This window comes from Bactrocera latifrons, unplaced genomic scaffold (genome assembly GCF_001853355.1).
Source record: "Bactrocera latifrons isolate USDA-ARS-PBARC rearing strain unplaced genomic scaffold, ASM185335v1 scaffold_0, whole genome shotgun sequence".
Taxonomy (NCBI): domain Eukaryota; kingdom Metazoa; phylum Arthropoda; class Insecta; order Diptera; family Tephritidae; genus Bactrocera; species Bactrocera latifrons.
In genome coordinates this window covers 998,424-1,015,208 of record NW_017534406.1, presented here as the reverse complement: position 1 = coordinate 1,015,208, position 16,785 = coordinate 998,424, and the positions used below count along the sequence as shown (strand labels likewise).

Genomic DNA, 16,785 nt, shown 5'->3' with positions numbered 1-16,785 from the left:
AAAAAAAAAAAAAAAATTATGACAAATTTTTGATTTGGATTTTTCAAGTTTTCATTAAAGTTTAGGTGTTATTGATTAGTTGTTAGAGTTGTTAATTTCCATGAAGGTAATTTTTAGGACAATTTAGAGATATTGATATACAAGTACTTGTTTTGTTTGCAAATGTTGAAACTGTTAAACTCAAATTTGTACTTTTCGTGGTTCTACCAAGAGATGCCTTAATTTTAATTGTGATTGCTTTTATATGTTCATGTTGTATAATTTCTGTGCCCTACCTGTAAATCTGTTTTTACAAATTATTACTGGTAATTTTCAATAAATATGTATGCATATATATGCACATATATATATATATAGTAAGTATGTTAAAACATTACTGTAATTTCGAAAAATATGTGTTGCCTTATTACCTCCAGTTATTTTGACTTCACTAAGTCCAGCAGACCATAGAAAACATAAATAGGTCAATTACGTTTAATGCAATTCGTTGTAGAAAAGAGAGACGTTTGTTTAGAAAAATATATTAAAATTGCTATAAATTATTTGCCTTTAGATTTTCGATAAAATGCTCGTGTTTGAACTCAGGAAATTTGATAGCTTGCTGTGGAGCGGGATACTAAGACGTTAGAACTTTTATATTTTTTAATTCAAAAAGAAGGAGGTCAAGTTATTCATTACCTGTAATAAGGTGATTACGCTGGACAAAACCTTTACAGCTTTTCTTTTTCTGGGGAAGTGCATCTACCCAGGTTCAAAGAGATATATCTAAGTACATACATATGTACGATCTTTTTATCTTCGAGTTCTTTAGGCAAAATTTGACATTATGAGTAAAATATGTAAGAAAATTATTCAAAAGTAAGTTTTATTAGATATCTTCTCTTATTATACATTTTTATACGTACTTTTCGACCAATGACATGTCTCACAGCCTAATACTTTTGCCAATTTGAAAATTGTCTCAAAAAATATTAATTAACACTCAATTAGTGTTAAAGACAATTTTTGTCACGCAATCCGTAAATTTCGTCAATTAGAAAATCTAATTGTGTCATGAAATTTTAATAGACATTCAATTAGTGTTAAAGACAATTTTTGTCACACAACCCGTTAATTTTGTCAATTAGAAATTTATCTCATAAAATTTTAACTGACATGCAATTAGTGTTAAAGACAATTTTTGTCACGCAATCCGTTAATCTTGTCAATTAGAAAAGCAAATTGTTTCATAAATTTTTAATTGACATTTAATTAGTGTTAAAGAAAATTTTTGTCACGAAATCTGTCCATTTTGTCAATTAGTAAAAATAATTGCATCATGAAATCTTAATTGACATTCAATTAGTGTTAAAGATATTTTTTGTCACTCAGCCTGTTAATTTTGTCATTTCGAAAATTGTCACATGAAATTTTTATTGGCATTTAATTAGTGTAAAAAATTTGCATTGAAAATTTGTACAATGTTTTCTAAAACTTTACAGTATGAAAAAATTTTTACAGTTGAATTTAATTTAGTCAATTAGCAAATTGTAAGTAATTTTAATTGGGGTGGTTTTTTAAGTAAGAAAAACATAAAGTAATAATTATTAATAGTAAAACAGTTAGATAATTTTTAATTGCTTACAATAATACTCTATCTAATTGACTCAATTAGCCTGTCTGTCTGCAAAGCAATTTGTTTACATTCTCTTAAAAAAGTTTGTAATTACTTTAATTATTTGTTTGTATGCATTGTTCATATTTTATATAACAATTAAATTTAGCATAAGCCAATTTTCCCTTCCCTTCTCTTCTTTTTATTGCATGGTTCGCTGGCTGCTTTTCATTTTTTTTATTTTCCTTCTTTATTTCGAAATTCTTTTTTTTATTTTCATGTTTCATTAATCATTTACAACGTTATCTCTATATATATTCGACTTTTTCTTTTTTTACTTATTTCTTTCTAAACAGGACGAGAAAACTCTGGACATTATTGGACAATATAAACCTGAGATATTCTGCTAAATACAAATAGGACAAAAAAGAAAAAAAAAAGCGCTCAATTGTTTATTTTGAGTTCAACACACACATACACATTGCAAAAGTGCACACATTAACGAACAAAAATAATACCGTTAACACAAAATCGTCAAGTAAAAAGGAAGCACTAATTGACAAGAAATTAAAAAAAAAAACAAAAAAAATCAAAACTTCCCACAACACGAACAAAAAATTAACAAATCTAAATAATTGTACAAGAAACACAAAGAAAACGAACAAAAACAAAAGTGTAAGAATTTTTAAGAAAAAAAAACAAAATTGCTAAAGGAAGCGCAAGCAATTAAGCGGCGAAATTCTCTACACTCAAATGAAAGTATCTCATACACACACACACACACACACGCAGAAGATTAAAAGCATAAATTGTACAACACGCAATTGAACAAATCAGATCTGAAGCCTAGAAAAGCAACAAAAACAAATATAAATATTATATAATTGAATGAAACGTTAATTAAGTAGCAATTAAGCGTAAATTTGTTTTTGTAATTTGCGTATTTTGCAAATATTCAAATCTTTGTTGTTTTTGTGTCCGTACGCTGTGTTGCTAAGCTTGCTTTTTGAAGCTACGCACACACACACACATATATATATATACAATTAAATTAAATTAATTAAACTAAATTAGCAATTAAGTGTGCAACATTTCGTGCTCGAGTTGGTACTATAATTTTCTATAGAACATACTCACATACATTTTAAGCGAAACAAAAGAATATTAAACTCGTAAGCTTACAAACACACACAGTAGCAATAACAACAACAAATAAATATATCAACACCAACACTACACACGCACCTGTTAGGCACGTGAACGCATGCGCAACAATACCGCAAGTCATAAAGTGTTCGAACAGAGTCCACACTCACACAAATAATATAAACGCTTAGAGAAAGACGCACGCACGCGCTGTAGCGCCACAATTGCGTTTTACAGGTAAGCCTCATAACCAACGTCTGCAGCTAAACTGCAATGCATAACTGTAATTTCCAAGTCTAAACTATGAACTGTGTGCCTTTCGTTGTTTAAGTGTCATACATACTCACATACATGTGTCAATATAGTAAGTGCACTAACCGCCTACTAACCACCCACTAACTGCTAACTACCACAAAATTCGCGCTAAAATCTATTAAAATCTTAGTTGTGTATAAGTATTGTTGTTATTGTTGCCTAACTGCTGTTATAAACATATTTATTTGCGCTACTTACAGCTTTATACATACACATATAATATTATGTAGATTAAAAATGCTTTCGCCTCCTCTGCCTTTGTCTCTGCCTCTCCCTCTGTCGCTGCTTTTTATTACTGCCCACGCATCTGCGTTAATTGTTGACTTCAAAACACATTCTCTGCGCCATACCTTCACACTGATATTTTAGTAAATATTTACATAACATGCTTTCATGCTGATTAGACTATCTGAATCTAACTTGTTTTGTGCTACAAAAATATGCAAATACCTTGCTTCCCATACTTAACATATGTACATATCTAAGCTTTGTGATAAGAGCAACAAGAGTAATAAAGTGATAGATTGATGGTAATAACAAGTGCCGTTAGGAATGTGAAATTAGTACATGAACTTTGCTGCAACTTTGGCGTGCAATGAAAAAGAAAATGGTTTCCACTGTTCATGCCTTGCCGAACTAAAATACGATTTTCTTGATCCTGCATTGCTCTTGTTCTCTCAAATTCAATTCATTGGAAAAACAAACAAAAATTAGTCACTAACTGTTAAAAATTTGCTATTAAGTTATAAAAATATGGTTAAGCCCCTAAAATTATGTCTTTGACTTCACAAGTAGCAAACACAGCTTGTTTTTTTTTATAAAAAGTTCAAAAATTTTTCTCTCTTGTGCCTAAAAGCAGACTACTGTTTTGAAAATTTGGAAAACTTGGTTAAACAATCCTAAAAGTAGACTTCTCTGTACGCAAATTTTAAATATTTGTCTCCTTAATCCTTTTAAATCATTTGCCAATTATACAGAGTCTAAAAAATGGTCTCTTCATGCGTTAAAACGACTTTAGATATCGGAAATTCGTTGAAAAATCCTAAAAGTAGACTTCTCTATACGAAAATTTGAAATAGTTGCCTCCATATTCATATTAAATCGTTTTCCACTTGAGATTTCGGATAATTGAAAAATTTTTGGCTTTAGGGTTGACTTTGAATTAGATAAATTAAATAAAAATGGTTTAATGGCCCTTAAAAGTAGACCACGGTTTTTCGAAGTTACTAAAAGTAGTGACTAAAGCGCTTAAAAGCAGACTACTGATCTGTAAAGTCCTAAAAGTAGAATTCTCTTCATGAAAATTTGATATATATATGTTTTATTAGTCCTTTTCCAATTATATAGAGTTCATAAAATGGTCTCTGCAGGCCTTAACTTGAGATTTCAGAAATTTAAAAAAAAGTTTGCCTCAAAGTTGACTTTGAACTATATAAAAGTTACTAAAAGTAGTGACTTAAGCGCTTAATAGCAAACTCTTAATTTAGGCATTTAATTGATTTTGAACGAATAAAGAATGCTCATTGTAGTCTGTTAAAAAAATGCTGTTAATGAACCACGCGGACTACTCGACTTTGACTAATATTATATAAAGATACTAACTCTGGTGATCACTCTGAAAGAGTTCCCACAACAGTCGGGTCTATGTAACCGAAACGGATCCAAATTTATTTTTTATGGGATTTATTGTCCATTGATTTAGTATAATTTGGATGAATTTTTCCATATATTGGCGACTTTATTTTTTCAAGCAATAACCGTTACCTTTCTGTTGCAATCAAGCAATAAAGTGTTTCTATTTACCAATTCAGACAAATATTATGCTTTATGACAACTGACATTTTTCTTTGTTTGTTTTTTCTTAAATATGAACTTGTGAAACGGACTTTTAAATTTGAAGTTATGCCGCCCTTAAAGTCCGTAAGCTTTACTTTTTTTGTTTTTAAGATTTGTAAACAAAAAATAACTAATATACGGAAGCTAAAGGTAAAGTCGAAATTCTTGCTGAACATTACTACTCCTCTGCCATTCTATCCGTAAAATAGGTAACATACCTAGCGCATATAAAATTTCTTTTACTTTTCTGACGGACTGATGTATGCTAAGAAAGAAGAGCTATACTTTATATTATTTGAGACAAGTTTCTAGAATGAGAATATTTTAGGTCAAAAGACAATTAAATTACATTATCTCACATACATTATCTCACTTTCAGTAACATACACTACTTACACTTTCCCCAGTTCTTCGTCCCAGTTATTTGTATTTTTTCGCTCCTCTCTTTGATTTCTTGACTTTGTGTATACTTTCTGGACTTATACTGTTACTTTTCATATGAATAATCAGTTTAGTGATAATGAGTAAAGTTTGTGCAGACAATTTACTGTCTCAGCGTGACATACACGAAATTTTCCAGGCTTATCTATACATAGTTGCTCAGGAAAAATTATTTCTTTTCCTTTTATACTATATATTTACACAAATACTACAGAAAAACACAGCTAACAGAGTCATTTAAATACCGAAATACAATAATCCACCTTCTTATCAGTGCGTTGCATACTTTTAGGCCCCATAACCTCAATTTTTACAATTTATCTTAACCTACTAACCAACTAATGAGCACTTTAATATAACGAAATCAAGTAACTCACTGGATATTAACTCATATCCCTTTATACTTACAGATGGCGCACGTTGTCGGCGTACCCAAACGAGATCCGTGCCAAAAATGTCAATTGCCTGTGTTTCTCGCCGAACGCCTCTTGATTGGCAAGAAAGTCTATCATCGCACGTGTTTGAAATGTGCGCGCTGCGGCTCACAACTGACACCGGGCAGCTTCTATGAGACCGAGGTGGATGGTGAATACTGTTGTGAGACATGCCCCGACGAAGAGGTGCAGTTGAATGCCACCGGCGCTAGCAGTGAAGACCTAGCCGTTGGTGGTGTGCAATTGCGGCAGACAAGTGCAGAGCAAACACCAACGAGCAGCAGTCGCAATGCAGCGCTGCCGAAGAACGTGCGCAGCTCCATAGCCGAGCGGCTGGCATTCTTCGAGCAAACGAAGAAGGATGCTGGCGCTGGCGCTGGTGCCGTTGGTAGCAGTGAAGCAGCAACGAGCAGTAAATTTTTGTTGCAAAAAAGCGTATCGGACGAAGAGAAAAGCAAGAGTCTACAACGCATGGAAGCGCCAACAACATCGACGTACAAAATGAACAGCGCGCTTAGTAGCTTTCTCAATGACACCATCGATGGTGAGGGCGATGACGGCGAGAGTCTAACCAATACGGTGGAGAGTAAATCGGGCAACGAGACACAAATGGAGACTTCCGATACCGAAAATGATACCGATGCCGAGACAAGTTTGGAAGATGTAGCGCCAGCATTGCCAAAAACACAACCGCCAAACGTCACACCGCCGGGTAGTGATACCGAGAAAGAGAAAGCACAGCAAAACAACGCAGATAATAGAAGATTTACAGCTACTGCACAACTACAATTGGCAACAACAAGCAAGGATGCGCAGCAGACAGCAAGCATTGAGTCGGCAAAGAATACAGCAACACCTAGTGGCAGCAGCACTGGCACACCCATCGCAAAGAAGCGAACACATCTGGAGCTGAATTTGGCAACAACAGCAACCGCAGCACCACCACAAGCACACGCCGAGCAACAAGCGGATAATGTCAACAACAATGACCAACAGAAGAACCTTTTGAAGCGCAACGCTACAGATGAGCCCGCGCAAAAAGCGCAAACAAGCCTAACAACAACAAATAACTTAGATTTAAGTGAACCTAATTCTAATGAAGATGTTACCAAAGACCAAAATGTAGATACAAACGTAATTGCGGCAACAACAGCAGCAAAAACCACAACGTCAACAACTGAAAAACTCGAAACACTGCGTGCCAACCTACGGGAATTGGACACGGAGAGCGGCACAGAGAATATGGACACATCCGTGGAGAAGCCTGTTGAAATGCGCATAAAGTCACTGGAGTCGCCGGAGGATGTGGCCACCACCGAACGGCTCAGTGTGGTGCGTGCGCGTCTGCAACAATTCGAAGCAATTGCAAACAAACGTAATAATAACGCTAATGAAGAGAAGCAAGCCGATAATGATACGCGTAATGATAATGATACAACACTAAACACTGAAGATAAGCTAAGTGAACCTGAAACCGATAATACTAATATTGATAGCGATAAGAAAATAATGAATGCAGACGCTGAAGTGGCCAACAAGACGATTGCGCAAGTCACCACGCCCCCAGCCACGCCCACAAGTAATGCAGCAAGTGCAACTGAAAGTTTGACTAAAGTAAATCTCGAAGACGAAGCGAAATTACGAGCAATGGAAACGGAGAAGGCTGACAAAATCGAAACTAAGGCAAGGGAAATCCAGGAATCGCTTGCAAATGAAGTGCCTTCAGAAACGGAAACAGCAAAAGACAATAATTTAGTATTAGACAAAGTGGAGTCGGAACAAAAAACACTAGCGGCAGCACCGCGTATAGAAATAAGCGTAGTGGAGTCCAGCGAAGATGCAACAATGGAGGATACACTAGCAAAATTGGATGTGTCAAGCACTGTTGACGCGCCCAAAGCACTGGGGGATGTGTTCAGTAAAGTCAACAACACTACAACAACAATAGAAAAGCAATTGACAACTACACCCAGCAAAGTTAGCACCGAAGCATATCCCGAAGACTTGAATCCATTCAAATCCGAAGACGAAGACGGCGACGACGACGACTACGTTGCGAACAAGGAGAATCTACAAAAAGAACAAGTAACATTGAGAACACCACAACCACGTGGCGGTGCCAGCGCAGTCACCAAATCAGCGGAGAAAGCGCAAAATCTCAATCCTTTCGATAGCTCCGATGATGAGATCGAGCTGGAGAAGTCATCATCGCGCAACTCCACGGCCGCCTCGACACCCACAGGCGGCAAAGTACCGCCACCACGTCCACCACCACCGCGCATATCGCGCAATCCGTTCGGTGAAGAGGTTGACGAGGAGGCCGCGGCGCAACTTTCACGTCGTTCCAGTTTGTCGTCATCGCTAACGAAGAAGACGCCAGTACCCACACCGCGCACCAATCTGTGAGTAACTGTGATTTGTTTATTTTCTGTAGCGAATTTATAAGAAAATTTTCCATTTTCCACAGTTGTTATTGCGCTGTCGACATTCTAAGTGATTTAACAGCCGAGCGCCGCTTTATTCGTCGCTAGCAAGTATTTGCATATGCATGAGTACACATATACACACCAACAGTGTTGTTGCTGCGTCTGCTTTATTGCACGTTTCCGCACGAGAATCGCCCATTCAGTCTTATGGGTAGATGATATTGTCGCCTACTGCCTACACATGCCACAATTTGTTGCACTGTCAAGCCGATAATTAAATGCTAAATTGTGTGTGCTTGTGTGTGTGTGTGGCTGTGTGCATATGCAAATTACTATTGTTTTTGCTGTCAACCCACTACTTGCTTGTGAAAATATTATTCATTTCCACTGGCTGTTGCCTTTTCTGCTATTTCCATTTTATTTGTTGAAAGAAGATCTTAAGCGAATTCAGTGATGAGCAGTAGCAAGTAGCTTAACAATTATGCAGCAAGTGTGTTGTGGGTTGCAGAACGCCCCAGATTGCGCTCGTGGGTTGAACCTTAATTTACATACATAAGCAGCTAAAGCTTACTTTATTGAGGTAGCTTTCAGGTTTTTAGTTCACAAATGAGTAAATTAGTAATAATTAGATCTTGCTAGAACTCGTTTCATTACTGATAATTCCTTAAATAGTTTGGCATTGATACTTTTCAATAATTGTTAGAAGCGAGTATAGCTTAGTATTATTATGAAAAAATACCTGTGTCCACTGCGGTTGCATATATCGGGTTTTCATAGGAACCGATTAGGTATATATGAGTGCCACCTGCACTAGTGCTTTTGTGCTATGCAAAAGCCTATATTTATGTTTTTCATACCATTTACAGTTTAAGATATAAATATTTTCTGGCGCCTTATTTTGACTTAATTTCGGAAAAGGGTCCTAATTTTCAATCAATTATTCTTACGTCAAAATCTGTTTTCTTAAAATAATCAAACCCAGAAACCTTTCTACAATTTCCCACAAGAATAATAGACCGCGAAATCTAGAATGTATCAGATACTAGATACCTTTTACCTGTCGAAATTTGTTTTTCAAACAAAAGTAACAATCGTATATAAAAGAGCTGTTTTTATTTGTTGTAACGGTTATCTAATCTCCGTTAGGATGGTAAGGATTAGATAAGTTGTCATCGAGGTCATCCAACGTCCATATTTCTGAATAATTCAAAATATGTTTCTCAAACCAAGCTCTCATTGAAGAAGAAAAACTCTTGGGAATATTTTGTCAGCTTCGAGTTTAGACTTCCTCACCACTGCCGCGCTTTCCAACGGTTGTAGCTGCCATAAAGGTAGCAGAAGATCCACTGCTCCGGAGCGCAGCTTCCTACAGACTGGTGGCTATCCATTGCTATAGTTGGGCAGCGATATTAACCTAGAGTTCGCTCAAAACTGGTAAAGGCTGCTTTGACACCTTATCTCTAGCATCGAGTTTTTCTTATGATTAGACTGGTTTGTGACCAAATTTAATGGCGAAAGCACATTCTTTGGCATTTATTTTTTGGATATTATTTCTTTCAAATATTGGCCGCGACTAAGTCGCAGACAATCCATCCGTTGAGTTCAATATTACATGACACGTTCCAGCGTTTCGACTGATAACCGGCAAATGACACACGTGATGTTTAGCTCCAAGGCATGAATCGAAACGGGATTCTCCGCATAGGTTTTAGACTTTACTTAACCCCAACGGTATAATAACACATCATCTTGGAGGCCAATCGACCCAAACTTAAATTGTCTTGCTTACCGAAGTGTTCTCTCAATAAGTCCATCGATTGCGATGTGTGAAATCAAATGTCCACTAGATCATGAGCTTCAATTTAGGCATCAAATAGTTGGTTATAATGGCGCGATAAGAGTCGTCATCGACACTTACGTTCTCACCGGCATCATTTTTGAAGAAATATAGACCGTTGATTCCACCAGCCCCACTAACCATACCAAACCGATATATTTTTTGGATGAAATGGCAGGTTTGAATCTTTTCAGATTGCTCCTCGTACGTACCCATTGAGCCAGAAATGGGTCTGATCGCTGAACAAAATTTGGCTTGAAAACGTGGGATCTTCTTGGAACTTTTCAAAAGCTCTTAAAGCGAAACGATGTTGCTTGGGATGGTCGAGCGGCCTCAGTTCTTGCAAAAGCTGTAATTTGAACGCTTTCAATTTGAGATCTAAACGTAGAATGCACCAAGTCGTTTCATACGTCAGTCCGAGTTGCTGCAAACGGCGCCAAATCGACACTTCACGGTCTTCGTGTACTCTCTCAGCTACGGCTGCTACATTTTCTTCACTGCGTGCTGGACGTGGTCTATACGGTCGATTATTATCCAATGATGAATACAGGGTCTCAAGATGGGTGATGGTGTTGCGAATAGTACGCTCAGTGGGCCGATAAAATTAACCATGGGTTGAGTCAAGCGCCCAAAATACATTCTTTACAGAACGTGAGTTTTCGTAATAAAGTCGGAACGATTTGTCCCGTCCTAAGTATTTCCATGATGATGAAATGCAAAATAATACTGAACGAAAATAACAGCTTGACACGACTCACGCGTGATCTGTCAAAAAACGGCTATTGAGAAAGATACCTCTACTTGGATAACCCGTTACAAACTTCCAACGTTACGAAATAGTCTTTCAAAACCCAACTCAACTCAAAAAACTTTAAATTTTCGACTCACAACTCCACTCAACACCTCCATACTGATAGCCACACTCAACTCAATGTAAACAAATTCGTATTTGACATAACAGCAAGAAGTCTGACTGGCGGCTGCAGCGCCCATGCACAGACACGGCTACGTCAGTCATTCTAGTCAGCACATGCGAGTCGGTTCGGTGCAAGTGTTTTGAGCCAACGCAATAAAAGATTTGTAAATAAATGTCTACCGTTTACCTGCAGAAGCAGTGTCATAGTGAATCATAAACAAGCGCGCATTTCGACAAATAACGCACACTATAAGTTTAAAGTGTTTACAGTGCCAACAACAAAAGCAACAAGTGTATACGCGAACATTGTGGTGAACTCTAGTTCAAGTGTAGTGGCTGGAGCAGTGCAGAGTAATAAGCAATTGGTAGCATCAAATATCTGTGTTATTGCTTAAGATCTACAACAACAACCACAACGACTTGTTGTTGGTTAAAAGTTTCAGTAGAGAGTTGATTAATGTCTGTTTTATGGAGCGCACGACGATTTCCTCATTCTTTCTTCTTGACGGCACGGCAGCCAAGCGTAAATCAGCTGGTCAAAACGCTCATTTGCTCTGCAACTGCTACGTGTGGTCGGCTATCAACTGTCACTTTTGTCTTTCGTCTGCAGTAGCACGAAAGTATTTTGTAAAATAGAGCACGTCAGCCAATTATTCTGACGTTTTGCTTACCATATGCCGCTAATTAGAAGCCTTTGAGACTTAATTATGTAGATTTTATGAATTTGTTGTGAGTATAGGGGGGCACAGATAGACGCTTCTTAAAAATTGTCTGGTCAAATATGAAAGTATTTTTGATTTTACTTGGTTTCTGTGAAAGATCAAACACTTTTCTTATCTACGGCAATTAATTTCATTTATTTTCGTTATTTGCTTCCAAGTTTGCAATACTTGGCGGGAACTTTTAATTTTTTTTTTTCGTACAAAAAACCTTTTGTAGGAGATTCAGGAGCTTTGACTGGCCCTTAATTTGTTCGCAAAACATCGACGCATGTCCGCACTGCACAAAACCTATATAGACTGTAAAGCAGATCTTTCGGCTTTACATGGATCCTACTGTGAAACAAAAGATCGTCCAAATCGGTTATTCTTCTTTATGGGCGTAAACACTGCTTACGCGGTTATAGCTGTCTTCTCCTTTCTTTTCGCTGTTTGGCGCCAATTGGAGATTCAAACCTGGCCTTTCCAGCGGAGTAAAGGTCTTTCTCTTTCTCTGCTGCCCTCGGCGGGTACTGCGTCGAATATTCTCAGAGCTGGAGTGGTTTCCAAATCGGTTACTCAGCACAAAAACTGGGTTGTCGTGTCATTATCCTTTGAGCGAAAGGACGTTTTCTGAGCATTTTCAGAGACCAATGCGGGAAGGTATTGCGCCGTTTTGTAACAATATACAAATTTCTCTAACAACTGTAAAAATTTTCTGTGAAATGACAGATCTTTCTGAATAGAAATCCAGTTTGCTGCTTAAATACCATTAATTTTTTTGAGATGAATGGAATATTAGTCTGACAAAGGTTGTATGAATGGTAATAGCTGGTTTTGGAAGTAGATGCTGGAATATAGGGTGCTCGACGAGTTTTTTCTCCTAAGAATCCTTTGAATGAATTGAGAATCCTTGCCTCAAAAAAATATATATCCATTCTGTTTATGTACGATAAAGGGCGTTGATTTGGAAACTAATTGGTATCTATGATTTCTTCACTAACTCTACCCTATTTCCCTTCAAATATTAGTTTATCATTACCATGACAACATCATTCAATGTAAAGAATCCACTTACATCCCAAATTATTGTATCTCTATATAACCGGGCACCCCCAGCCCAACGTATTAAGTCCTATACACATTAAGAGCTAAGACCAACCAATCGGGATTTTATTTTGGAGTGTTTTGTAAATTCCCTTAACATCTTCCACACCAAAGCCAATCAAATTGGGCACCTTTGTGCAACTCATCGCTTCAGCTAAATGTCTCTACCTTTGCCTTACCTAAATTTAAGTATTTACTTTCTTGCTTTCATACCAGATACTCGTAAGCCATTTAATTTTCAAAAAATAGAATAAAATCAAATTCTTACGGTTTCATTGTTGCGTGTGGCAAGCCTACAATTAGAGTTTTTTACAACGTCATGTGCTGTTCTTTGTACTTGTTTTTTTTGTTTTTTGTTGCTTGAGTGCCTTGTTACTTTTATTATATGAGGCTTGCAACATATTATTGCTGTTGTTGTTAGCACTAAATGGTCATACATTTTTATTGCCTTTGTCCACTTATGGTTGCCGCCGACAATAGGAGGCATCTCTTTTACTATATATGTCCACACATACATGGATATGTGAATATATATGTGTTAGCATTGTTCGGTGTTTTGTTTGCTTTTGGAGCTGCTGTTGTTGTTGGCAGTGGCACAATTACCTTAAATACCTGTACGCATGCACAGTTGCTCGGCCTGGTATTGTAGCATGTGTTACAATTTAAAGGGTGTTTCATAAGTGTTATGGATTTTTCACATAGAAAAAGTATATAAATTAAGAGACTTTTAAGTTTAGTTACCCCTACCCGATATGTACGGGTGCACAATTTCAGGTTGATATCTCAAAAATTGAAGTGCTAGATAGCGTATACAGTGAGGTAGGCGGACTTTGCTAAATCAAGTCAGTTCGTATCGCTAATCATTTATACATATAACATATACACATCTAAGTACAAAAAACTCACATTTCTATGTACATTTTTCTTTTTTTGCATGACCTTGCAAATGTTTAACGGCGTAAACAATGCCGTTCTAGAACCTTTTTTGTAATGTGAGTCCAAACAAATACTCATAAAGTGCACATGAGGGAGACACATATTACTCGTGTTGGAAAATTCATTTTATCGAAAAAATAAAAAGAAATTAAAAATGAAGTTGAAGAAGAAAGTCTATTTCTGATTTGAGTCTTAATTTCCTAGCGTTAAATAGCGCGAGGTCTCCTTTGAAGTGGTTAGAAGAGAATTTAAAGTATCGTGGCATCGAAACTCTATTTTTTGCCCCGGGAATGCAGCTAATACTTCGAGCAAATGTTGTTTGGGCATTCAATGGTTTGAAAAATTCCTCTGCTATAAATCTCTCATGCTGTTATAGTCGTCTTCCCCAAATTCCCACTTGATATATAATATAAAAAGGTAAAAAGCAGTCATTATTTTCGTATTGGAGAATTTTCGAACTACTGTTAAGTTCATTTCTAACAATTAAAAAAAAATTTCGAAATTGGAAAAATGTATCAGTCTTAAGCTGGAACTCAATACTACTTTTCTTTTACTTCTTATGCAACGGAAGAAAATAATATCTGAATAACACGCTGAAACTAATTTTCAGATTCGAAATTGGAAAAATGTGCGCTTTTAAGCTGAAACTCCATACTATTTGGCGTTTAGCTCTTATTCAGCGGAAGAAAATAAAAGCTGAATAACACGCTGAAACTAATTTTCAGATTCGAAATTGGAAAAATGTGGCGTTTATAAGCTGAAACTTCATACTTTTGGTTTTTAGCTCTTATTCAGCGCAGGATAATAGCAGCTGAATAATGCGCTCTATTTAACTTTCAGAAGCGAAGTTGGAAAAATGTTGCGCTGTCAAGCTGAAACTTCATACTTTTAACTTTTAGTTCTTATTCAGCGCAAAAATAATAATAGCTGAATAACGCGCTGAATGTACAAATTACTGAATAGCGTTGTTTCGTAGTTGGAATCTTTTAGAAATAAATAATTTTGATTTTAAAAGTGTTTCTACATTAAAATAGATTTAATCATAAAATTAAAAAAACTAAATTATCCGTATGGCACACCCTAATGCCCCAACTGAAATTCTCGACTTTGCAACCAGTCACAACAAAAAAAACATGCAACGAAATTGAGGCAAAACAATTTGCCCAGTTTTCCGACTGCCCCATTTACACCAAAAAGTACATAAGTGCATTTTCATGATATTTTTATTTTTTTTTTTATTTTTTATGAGTTTAACCGAATTAGTGTDTCTAAAATCAGCGCAGTTAAACTAGTGCATGAGTTGGCAAACTACACAACGGTGTCAGCTTGTTTAGCGCATGCGCCCAGCGCCAGTGTCTTTTATTGCCGCGATTTGTAGCTATTGTTATCGGAGTGGCGCATAGTCAGCGGCTGTACGATTGACGTGTGTAGAAGCGCCATCTTGCTGCTAGCTTACTATTATATTTGCGCGTGTGTACGACGTTTTAAGTTGCCAACAACAGCAAAAACGCTGTTTAGGCGTTTGTAGTTAATTTTCAGTTTTTGTCACCATTAAAAAAAAAATCGTAAACCACTAGACTTTTTTTATTCTCAGGCGGCGTTTGCGCAAGCTTAATTTCTACATCTATACAAGCATATTTAAATACATGTGCCCATTGGCGCCTTTGCATTTGTGCATGTACATTTGTCCAATATATGCATGTCATGGTAGCTAGTCTCCCATTTCATTTGTCAAATGCGGCTGACAATGTGCGGTTCTTAACTCATATTTCTAAGCATTGGCTTGGCTTCCGCTACGCTACGCGTACTTATTTTTAAATCGCATTTGCTGCATAATTTTTCTATTTATGTATTTTTTAAATTTTTTTTTAAATTTTTTGATGGTTATTTATTTTAATTTTTCCTAATATTTCTTTTTATTTTATATATTTTGTTATTTTTATTTTTTTTTTATATATTTAAAAAAAATTTTTTTTTTCTAATATTTCCTTCGTCAAACTTTTAAGTTTTATTTTAATTTATTCAGCAATTTTGAAATTAAAAATGCAACTATTAAAAATATCCAAACAATAAATTCTTAAAAGAGTTTTAATTTACTTAGAAAATGCAAAGCAATTTATATACAAACACCCTGTACTTACCTTTAAGTTTTTGAGCAAACCATTTATTACTCTCCTGGAATGATATTAGTTGTTTGTTGTTTAACGAACGACGTTGTTGGTTAACTAGCAGACGACGATAGACGAACTGCGAAAGAACGAACGCTTCACATCATATTTGACGAAATATATTTAAAAAGAAATTAATTAACTACAGCACTATTTATGAATGATAAACAATATTCGATTTCCACTCATTTCGCGTTTAACACCATTAACAAACACAAACATAAGCATATCACATAAATCACAACTAACTATGCACACTATATATTTTATTTCACTTTACACACATTTTTTGCTTTCACTAGAACACTTACAACTTTATACTTCATTTGCACAACTATTTTTATTTTTCATTTCATTTACACAACTCTGACTCAAGTTTGTAGATTAAACAAAATAATTCAAAAAGCACTTTTACTAGAAATTTCTTACGCGTTTATTACTATTTTCCCCGCAACACCAACCGACGCGCACTTTGACCGATGACCGATCGCGATTGAAAAATTTCAATTGAGTGCTGCTAAGCAAATGTGTGTAATGAGTGTGCAGATTTTCCCACGACACGAGGTGATGCTATTGTGTTTGTTGTATGTGGGGGAGCACGAATTTTTGAGAAGACGTCCGCTGTTTTCGTCCACCTTCCTTTTCGATTGCACAGCGCAGCATAGCGAAGGGGTAATGCACTCTCTAAATGCCTACTACATTACGGTAGCTGTCGCTTCTCCTTGAAACATTGTTTGTGTATTAGAGCAGCAATTTGGCGATAGAGGTGTCAAATGAAAGAACTCGCATGCGATTTTTTTTAAATAATCTGAAAATGTATTAAATTGCTTATGGAATATAAAATGTTTTAATTATAATAAGGTTGCTTTGAAAAAGAATTACATTGAAATTTTAAAATTTGTTTAAGTGCTTGTTTTATTTTTAACTTTTT

General features: G+C 36.0%; 1 protein-coding gene across 4 annotated transcripts in view; it reads left to right on the top strand.

Moving 5' to 3' along the window:
* The window catches only part of LOC108972126 (MICAL-like protein 1), a 139,908-nt gene that overhangs the window by 115,074 nt on the left and 8,049 nt on the right, over positions 1-16,785 (top strand). For 3 of the 4 annotated variants that reach the window (XM_018938723.1, XM_018938653.1, XM_018938861.1), the window contains one exon: positions 5,743-8,168. In XM_018938723.1, the coding sequence (XP_018794268.1) occupies positions 5,743-8,168 (2,426 nt within the window). Of the gene's footprint in view, positions 1-2,037; positions 2,978-5,742; positions 8,169-16,785 lie in introns of those variants that run through there. The other variant, XM_018938800.1, reaches the window with a different exon arrangement.